This window comes from Urocampus carinirostris, chromosome 17 (genome assembly GCF_059441175.1).
Source record: "Urocampus carinirostris isolate Australia breed hairy pipefish chromosome 17, RoL_Ucar_1.0, whole genome shotgun sequence".
Taxonomy (NCBI): Eukaryota; Metazoa; Chordata; class Actinopteri; order Syngnathiformes; family Syngnathidae; genus Urocampus; species Urocampus carinirostris.
In genome coordinates this window covers 7,099,266-7,109,649 of record NC_142365.1, presented here as the reverse complement: position 1 = coordinate 7,109,649, position 10,384 = coordinate 7,099,266, and the positions used below count along the sequence as shown (strand labels likewise).

Sequence of the window (10,384 nt, the reverse complement as noted above, 5' to 3'; positions counted from 1 at the left end):
TAAATACTTATTGTTTTGGTTTTTTTTTAGAGGGATTGTTCGATTGGTTGTCGTGTAGTTCCCGGAACTTTCGTGTAGCGAGAGGGTTGATGTTATATAGCACGACCCCGCCCGCTCGTTTGGTGAAGGTAAGCAAATCTGCAGTGCTATTAGTCACGCTGTATAAATCGCAAGTTAGCTATTCCGATTCACAGCCATTGCCGCTAAGGCTATGAGGTGCTAGGGGAAGTTAGCTTGTGGTCCTAATTGAGTTTGGCGGGCGATGGCTGAAGGGAGCGGGAGCCAAGATCCGGCGAGCCTGCCCCCAGGTGACCCGCACCTCATTGCCATGATCGTCGAGCACTTGAAGAACCGAGGTCTGTTCGACGAGTTCCGCCGAGACTGTCTGGCGGACGTTGACACTAAGGTAGCCCACTTTTGACTAACAAATCTAATAGTCATGATTTTGATTCTTTTCTGCACGGAACCCGAGTGGTTAGCGCGTCCGTGGCACAGTTCTGAGGTCTTGGGTTCAAATCCAGCCTTCCTATGCGAAGTTTGCATGCTCTCCCTGTGCTTGCATGGATTTCCTCCAGGCACTCGAGTTTCCTCCCACATACCAAAAACATGCATTTCAGGTCAATTTGCTGGTCCAAATTCTCCCTCGGTGTGACTAAGTGATTGAGTTGTCTGTCTCGGTGTACCGTGTGACTGGCTGGCAACCAGGTCAGGGTGTCCCCTGCCAACTGCCTAAGGATAGCTGGGATGGGCTCCAGCACCTCGCTGAGGATAACCTTTATACTTGTCAAGTGATGTTCATTTGTATAGCCCTTAATCACAGAGTCTCAAAGGGCTGTACAGACCACAGGTTATTGCAAACCACATACTATTATTACACCATCCCCTGATCTAAAACCTACATGAGGGCAAATAATACACAGATATACAGATATTGTCAACATGAAATATAGGTTATTAGTATGCTATAGAATAGAAGTGTGTTTTAAGCTTAGATTTAAACATTTCCACGGAGGTTGCAGATCAAATTTCAGGGGGGAGAGCATTCCACAGCACCGGGGCCCAAATGGAGAACGCTCTCGAACCTGCGGATCTCTTTTTGGCTCTTGGGATCACGAGTAGACCAGCATTTTCAGAGTGAAGGCTCCAGACCGGAACATAGGGGGAAATTAAATTCGAAAGATATGAGGGAGCAAGTCCTCGCATGATTTTGTATAATACCAACAGAACCTTACTTGCACATGCAACTAAGGTGTGTGCATGTGGAGAAATTCCCCGTGTGTGTGCTTTTAAAAATTTTAAATCTGTCACTTGCAGCCTGCCTACCAGAACCTTCGTCAGAAAGTTGACAACTTTGTGACATCGCAACTTAGCACCCAAGAGTGGAAGCCTTCCATCAACAAGAACCAGATGAGGAATGGAATCAGACAAAGTGTGGTCCAGTAAGTCAGCACTGCTAACGCTGCATCTACAGTATTTTTCTCCTTTTTTGTGTCTGTAAGTAGGGTCACATCTACTTTGTATACCCCTTAAAGATAAGCCCAAATTCTTAAACATGCAAATAGTTCATGATTTTTTGAACGATATATATGTGCGTGCGTGCGTCATCGGCATAGTTTAAAATTTTTTTCCCTACAATATGCATTTTGAAGGCCGCATGTTTTCTCTTTCATCCTGAGCTGTGATGTCATCGGAGGAACACCAGTACCTTACCAAGCCAGTCACCATATTGTTTTACATTTGAATTAGTCAAAGAGGTTTCGTGTGTTTTAAGCAAAGTTTTGGTAGTTTTTGTGGAAAAAACCCAGGCGTTGTGTCGCAGGTGGATGCAGTATTGGTACAACAAAGGGTGGGCAGCGAAAAGGGCTTAACTGTCGAAAAGAAAAACGCGTGAGGTTGCCACTCAGGGATAACCGGGACAGCTCAACAAAAGCAGCCTCGGCGGAAAAACGCAAGGCAACCCGACCAATAAACATGCAATGAGCAGCAAGGCTAATTGGGAACTAACAACAAAAAGCTGCTACGAGAATAGTAAGCCGAGGAACATTGCAAAACCGGTGTTAACACCGGGCTATCCAACCAGACAGTGGCAGCTAATGAGCGCCAATCAGGATAAAAAAGAAAAGATGGAAAGCCCTCTGCAGCTCCGACGCTAACGGGGAGCTAACTGGACAATAATAAACCAACGACGACACACACTGCAAAAAACAAATGAAAAGCCACAATCGCCTAACTAAATGGAGGCAAATGCAAAAAAGGAAACGCATGCTGTAGCGGCAGCAGGTAAACTTACCCTAGGCAGCTTTTGGGGATCAATGCATGCAACTGTGGCACAAGGCCACCAATGACAGGGTTAGCAAAGTTATGAATTCTCCATGCAGAAATGAGTAGTATGCAATCACTGTTCTCTATAATAGCTGTTTACAGCTTCCTCACATGTTGTGTTATTGGGATTTGCCATGATGAAGGTGTTCTGTTCTTTCAATGACGTCACTGCGTTGGAGGAAGCAAGCCAAATCAGTGTCCTTAGAGACTAAATTTCACGAGTCCACCTATGTGTGGAATATTTTGCTACAGTTTTGCATAATTGTGGGAAGGAACGCTACATGTTTTATGCCCAACCGGAAAAAATAAATTCTATTTGGGAATACGTTTAATCACCGCAAGTCTCAAAGGGGTGCACAGCCTCACAGTTATCGTGGTTACTACATCCCTTGATCTCAAATTTACATGAAGGCAAGGAAAAACACGGCATGAGGAAAAAAATAAAAACCTTGTGAGGGAATCTCCCATGTTGTAATCCCCTTGAGTGGGACTAGGCACCAATGGACAGAACAGAGTCAACAGCAGGACGAAAATGATGACGTCTTAACAAAATTGGGAAATAGAATTGTGGAAAGCTCCATCTATACCCAGCCAGTCCATGCAGAAGTCTCCAAATGATGCGTTGTAATATTGAAATAGTCACTGCACATATTGTCATGATTGTTTGAGTTCTTCATAATCTCTTTATTTTAGTCCTTTACACTGTTTTCACTTATTTGTTTTGTCAAAATTATCTGACTACTTGATTAATGCGTTCATTCAGTGGTTATTATCTAGCTTCAGTTGCGTTTTATTTTGAAGTCAGGACATAGCCTTGAATGATATGGGTACCCGTTTAAAAAGGCTCAATGTGCGGTGGAAATTCCCACTACCGCTCTCCTTGTTTTGTCTTCCTGTAAGTGGAGGTTTTGTTTTTACCCTGGACCGCCCTCCCAGTATAAAAGTAATTGTCATCCATTTTGACACTGCACTTGTGCATATTGCAACTATTGTTCTGTACCTCATTTGTGCTGGGAATATTCTGTTGTCAAAAACCCCAACGGAGGTGCTCATCTCCTGCTCTTGTTTTGCCCGGCCTGTCACCCGGATATAAACGAACACGCGAGGGAAGAAAGGCACTTCCTTCTTCAGATGGCATGCATAAGATCTAGATGCTAGTCTGCTGTCTGAGAGCATTTACCAATGGTTGCGTTCTGTGTACGTAGGTCCGGCATGTTGGAGTCTGGGGTGGACCGGATAATCACTCAAGTGGTGGACCCCAAGATGAACCACACCTTCAGACCGAACATCGAGACAGCCATCCACGACTTCCTGTCCGGAGACAAGAAGGATGACGCAGCCGGACCCTCTGCCTCGGAGCAGCCGGAGTCCTTTGAGGAACCCAAAACACCTTAGCGGGTCTAACTGATGGATGTACATACTATTTTTTCCAATGAACATTTTGAGTTTGTAATTAAACTGGAGTCATGTAATCAGGAGATCTGCTAACTTGTCTTTTGGGTTTGTTTGTCAGCCACAAATGGAGGGTTAAAATTGCTCAACATGGTGCTAGCTACTTGCAAGATTGCCTTGTGGTCCCGTCCATAGCCAAAAACATTTGCCTATGATGAACACCATTTTCATTGTCAAGTCATGTTTATTTGTATAGCCCTTAATCACAAGGAGTCTCAAAGGGATGCGCAAACCACAGATTATTGCAAACCACAGACTATTATGACACCATCCCCTGATCTTTAACCTACATGAGGGCAAGGAAAAACTCAAAAACCTCAACATGAGGAAAAGGACCAGGCTGCAATGGATTTTGCAATAACAAATAATACACAGATATTGTTGACACAAAATATAGGTTATTCATATGCTATAGTCCTCTGCAGTTTCGCTGATTTAGCTCCCTTAGCCTAGCACCATGGCCCAAGCAACAGCTCAGCTTTTGTTTGGGTTGCCCACCCACGGACATCCCGCAACCCTCTGTATTTCTTGCGGGATATCAAAGGTGGTATAAAAAATGCCCAAAAAGTCAAAATCTAGACGTGGACCCAAATTTTTAAGTTCCTCCCGACTATAGGTACTATTGGCCATGCATCTGCCCAGAAAAGAAAGAGAAATAGACAAAAGAATGCTAATAATTGGAAAATTAGCTGAAGAGCTGTGAGCCGCTGTGTCCATGCGCGCCACCAATATCATCACAGATGATATATCATAGAATTATTGCTATTTCAATTTTTTTTAATCTATCATGAAGTGTTGATAAAATGGAGATTATGCAACACGTGGGACTTCCTCTCGGTTCATTCCATGTCTACGTTCACATATGTGACCTCAAAAACGGGTCTTATGACCTTTGCATGTTGTAAACATGTTTGCGTTGTGCATCACATAGGATAGACTCTGTCAAACTTCTTTGACTTCACCTTTGAGCCTCAAAAGAATGAAATTGATTCTTACATTTACGTCTTGGAAAATACATTCCTTATTTGCACCAAATGGTATGGCCTATTTTGACCACCAGGGGTGGTGTTTGACAATTTTCTCCACATATTACCTCAGGGGTCAGAAAGCTATGGCTCTTTTCATGAGTACATTTGACTCGGTGATAAAATAGCAACTGCAACTTTTTCCATATATTGCTTTATGTAAAGGCGATCGTGGCGCATCAGTGGGAAATAGTTTGCTGGGAGGGTTTGGTCCAGTATACATAGGACACAATTTTATATACAGTTTACTGTTGGGTTGTCACACAAACAGACCCTGTCTGTGGATGTAAATCACTTAATAATCCTTTATATAGAAGCTCATTAAACTTATGGTCATTGTAGATACACTTAATGATGAAAACTCACAGAACAAACTTGAACCCAAATCAAACATTTACCCAGAGGCTTTAGCAAAGCACGTAGAGCAATTTGATTGGTTGAGCGGCAAGAATGGGCGGAGCTATACACAGGGCTCGCAGACTCTCCTTAGCCCAGTGCCGTCTGCACTGAAGGTTAATACGTTGGTATCCTTGTTTGCTGTATTTGGAAATTTTAACAAATAAACTTTGCTTGCACCTTGTTTTGAAACCCTTATTTAGGACAAAATGAGCCTCAGTACTCTTAAAGTAATTGGTATCTTTATATTGATATGGGGCACAGGGACATGTTTTATCGATTTGATCATATCTTATATTGTCACACAGTGAAATAAAATGCGCTGAAGAATAAGCTTTTGTCTGGAAAGGGGGGTTGGCGGTTTTGTTGAATTTTGTCTCAAAATATATGGTGTGGCTCTCTCTCTCAAAAAAAAAAATCTAAATCTTTTTACTATGACTTTTAGTGTCAAAAAAGTTCCCGACCCTTTGTGCTAGCGCGTCAAAAGCATTTTCTTTTACGTATTAGCATAAAGCTAGTGGTAGTATTTGTCAAGGCCCAATTTTTATCCTCACAAAATTTTGGTTGTCTGTTTCAAACGTGTGTTTATTTCTTTTTTAAGAACTTTTTGTATGAACGTTCCATTTCCACAATTTGATACGTGCTTGTTGTCATTGTGTCTGTTGTGAATATCAGTTCTTTATTAGCAGTGTTTTGTGTATGGCTGAAAAAAATAAATGTAAATAGTCACAGTGACTCGTTACTTCGTTTAAAAAGAATTTAGTTACCTCCCTGATTACCGTATCCTTTAACCGGATCGTAGGGGTACCACTTCCTGTGGTGTGTCTTGGGCAATACAGCCTGGCGGTACCCTCCCTCTACATCCCAATATTTTGGGTAGGCGTTTGCCCCCCATAAATAACATAATAATAAAGGCCTCCATGGTTACTAGTCGCAGGAGAAGCCTCCTGATTTGACTCCGATACAGCACTTTTATCATCTGGTTGCTGTTGTTTTTCATTGCAAAGGGCCATCCTGCTCTTCAGAGATGAACCGGACCATAGCAATGACGGACAGCAGTGTGTGACATTATTGAAACCAAAAAAGCATGTTACTCTGTAACTAACTAGTTACAAATTACTTTATAAACTCATATAAAAGCAGACATCTAAACTGCTTTAAAACAGCCACATAATGAAAGAAACAGAAGAAAGTGTGTTCCCCAACCTGTGGAAGTAGTGAAGCATCCATATTTCTAGGCTTGTCCAATATTAAGCGCTTGCTAATAAACACTTAGCTGAGACACTGCATATCCATTTTGTCTCTTGACTTCAAACCACTGGAAGATCTCCTACATTTTTGGGTACTGTCCAAGACCCTTTATTTTTTCTTTGCGCATGGTGTCTTGCAAGAATTGTATTACAAATAGAAAGACCACAATACGCACACTTTTACTATAAATTCTGTGCTCATGTTTGTCCCATTGATATTATTGTTCCTGTGTAAGCCACTCCTCTTTCCCCACGTGGTACCTACTATTGGTGACACGCAACCAATTATGCACATATAAGTTGACTCCCTGATTTCAGTATTTCATTTAAGAGTTGGAAATTTGGCTCGGGTGTGAGTACATACGGTAGTACAGGGAGCGTATCAACATGAGAAATTCAGCATCGTTGTAGCCTGTGCCACCATAACTATATTCGGTTATATTTTGTATGTAAATATAAGCACCCTTCAGGGATATTTCAATCAGATCTAGAGATGTGCAGAGGCTTGCGAAATTATTTGGCCTCCTTCAAACTTTGTGACCTTTTGCCACATTTCAGACTTCAAACGTGAAGATATAAAACTGTAATTTATTGTGAAGCATCAACAATAAGTGGGACACAATCATGAACTGGAACACACTGCATTGGATAATTTAAACTTTTTTAACAACTAAAAAATGAAAAAGTGGGTCTGCAAAATTATTCAGCCCCTCTACTTTCAGTGCAGCAAACTCTCTCCAGAAGTTCAGTGAGAATCTCTAGGTGATTCAATGTTGATCTAAATGACTAACGATGATAAATGGAATCCACCTGTGTGTAATCAAGTCTCTGTATGAATGCACCTGCACTGTGATACTCTCAGAGGTCTGTTTAAAGCGCAGAGATCATCATGAAAAATGAGGAACACACCAGGCAGGTCCGAGATACTGTTTTGGAGAAGTTTAAAGCTGGATTTGGATACAAAAAGATTTCCCAAGCTTTAAACATCCCAAGGAGCACTGTGCAAGTAATAATATTGAAACAGAAGGAGTATTTTGCACACCCATTTTTTTGTTTTTTATTTGTTTAAAAAAGTTTGAAATATCCAATAAAGTGTGTTCCACTTCATGATTGTGTCCCACTTATTGTTGATCCTTCACAAGAAATTACAGTTTTATTTCTTGATTTTTGAAGTCTGAAATGTGGCAAAAGGTCTCAAAGTTCAAGAGGGCCAAATAGCTTCGCAAGCCACTGTATGTGACAATGTAAGTAAAGCAAATGTACTTATCAACTGTAGGACACTATAAATAATGATCCTTGTTCATAAGGTAGCATAATAACGTGGTGACAACATGTTATTGATAAGGCATTGACAGTACTTGTTACCGAGAAGTTATAGCGCACCAGAACTGCATTCCTTTGTAACACAGTAGTCCAAACACTGGTTCCTTATTCGTAACATCGGCTGAATTTTGATTTAAAAAAAAAATAAACGATTCCAAGTTTGATATGTTTTAAGCCAAATGATCAAAATACGTGGCCTTGGTTCTGTCCTAAGTAGCACGCCCACTCAGTGTTTGTGCGTGAGTCAGAAAATGAGGGGAAAGGCCCCTAAGGGGCTTTAAAAACATGTCTGAATCGCACTTGCTTACTAGAAAACGTTAGTAGAATCAAGCATTTTGGTTGGCAGACGGTGCTGTCACATGACTGAGGGTCAAGGATCACGGCGCTCAAAGTCAAAACATGCTTTGAAAGTTCAAATGAACCTTGACCTTTCACCAAGCAGAGGCAAAGCAACAACACGATAGACGCGCATGCACAAAAACATGTCTTGTTTGGCTTGTCTGAAAATGGACGCTTGCGTGCCGAATAACAACACGGCGCATATAAAGAGCTGCATAATCACAAAGTAATGTTTCTCTGTCAGGACTCATGAGCAACGAAAAATACATTTAGGCTACTAATTCCGGCTCTTTTTCGATAACCGGCTCTTTCAGCTCGGCTCACTAAAACAAATGGCTCTTTCAACTCTCAAACAACTCTTTAGATTCGATCCATCCATTATCTGCACTGCTCATCCACAGTAGGGTTGCGGGGGTGCCGGATCCCATCCCAGCTATCTTCGGGCAGTGGGCAGGGGACACCCTGAACTGGTTGACGCTTTAGATTGTTTTTGTTATTTTGATTTGTAAATCACCAATAATTATATAGCATTATGTAAAAAATGACTTAAAAGGCAAAAAATAAAGCAAAAAAGGAAAATAATAAAAACTGTACTCATCTACGGAGGTGTCCTTAAAAAGTTGAAAGTATAATACTTTAATAAATATGTGTTAACAATGCCCAACTGAGTTCAAAGAGCCTTTATATATTTTTTTCCTCCTGCGCCTATCTGCTCTTTTCTTACTCTTAGCACAGCTGTTCCAGGACATGTAACACATTAGAAAAGCAGGAAGAGGAGCATGTGATTTCATGCTCCTCTTTGCTGGTTTTTTTTTGAGTGTAGTGTGAAAATTGTGAAAGTAAGAAAAGGCTTGCTTCATGTAAAATCCAAATGCTAATCCAAAACCCCCCAAAAATGAAAAGAGAAAAGTTTATTTTGAATGCCCCAAGACTGGGGTTTTAAACGTGGTGCCCACAGACACCGGGGTGCCCCCTAAGGAAAGCTGAGGTACCCGCAGACCTGTTCTCAAAATAGCTTACCAGGTCTGGGTCATTGTTATTTTCTCGATTTTTTTTTAATTATTTTTTTTAATTTTTTTGTGTTCTTTACTGAGTCTATTTAACCCTGCATCCAACAATTAACCTGTTAATAACATGTTAAGTTAAGATAAGTTGTTATTTTAGAAATCCATATCAAACTGTGTGCCCTTTGCCTAATTACCATTAAAAATAGTTATTAGCTTGAAAATGGTTGGAGCCCTCTGATCTAAGATATGCACCTACTTTATAAATAAACAGTGTGAGGCTGCGATCATGACTTTAAGCCAGGAGATGGCGGCAAAGGGCAATAAAGTTTCAAATTCCGGACAGCATCTCTCGATAGTCAAGTCAAGTCGTGTTTATTTGTATAGCCCTTAATCACAAGGAGTCTCGAGGGGCTGTACAGACCACAGACGATTTCAAACCACAGCCAATTATTACAACATCCCCTGATCTAAAACCTACATGAGGGCAAGGAAAAACTCAAAAACCTTAGCATGAAGAAAATGAAGACACCTTGAGAAGGGACCGCACATGAGGTAATCCCTCTTCCAGGATGACCAGGCTGCATTGGATGTTGCATTAAAAAACAATAAAATACACCGATATGTTGCTGGGATCAATAACAATGATAACGACAACTAATCAATATTTATTATTAACAATATAAGAATGTATTATTATTAAATTCATATTATGCAAAATATACATTAATAATGATTTTAATAATGTTTCTATTAGTTAGCACACAGTGCAGATGTCCAGGGTTAAATTCTAGCTACTGGCCTTCCCGTGTGGAGTTTGCATGTTCTCCCCGTGCCTGCATTGATTTCCTGCGGGCACCACGGTTTCATCCCACATTCCAACGACGTAAATGGCAAGTATTTTTATGACTCCAAATTGTCCCTAGGTATGAGTGAGTGTGTGAATGGTAGTATGTCTCCGTGTGCCCTGCAACCAGTTCAGGGGTCCCCCTGCCCACTGCCTGAAGATAGCTGGGATATTATATTTATTTTAATGAATTAAAGCCACAGGCTCCCACAGTGCTTTTGAAAAGGCCTGTTTCTTCTAGGACAGGAGTGTCAAGCTCTTTTTAGCTAATCCTGCAGGTGCCGGACTAGTAGGTTTACAAGAAAGAGAGACAGAAAAAGGGAGAGAGAGCGAGAGAAAGAGAAACAGAAAGAGAAAGAGAAAGAGAAAGAGAAAGAGAAAGAGAGAGAGAGAAGGACATAGAGAAAAAGAGAGAAATACTACTAC

At 41.1% G+C, this 10,384-nt stretch overlaps 1 protein-coding gene across 1 annotated transcript; it reads left to right on the top strand.

Moving 5' to 3' along the window:
• Positions 1-88: 88 nt before the first annotated feature.
• On the top strand, positions 89-3,810 carry bod1 (biorientation of chromosomes in cell division 1). Its single transcript, XM_088321392.1, has 3 exons — positions 89-406; positions 1,315-1,439; positions 3,528-3,810. Exons 1-3 carry the CDS (start codon positions 263-265, stop codon positions 3,715-3,717), a joined length of 459 nt encoding a protein of 152 aa, XP_088177518.1. The 5' UTR covers positions 89-262; the 3' UTR covers positions 3,718-3,810.
• The last annotated feature ends 6,574 nt before the right edge of the window (positions 3,811-10,384 follow it).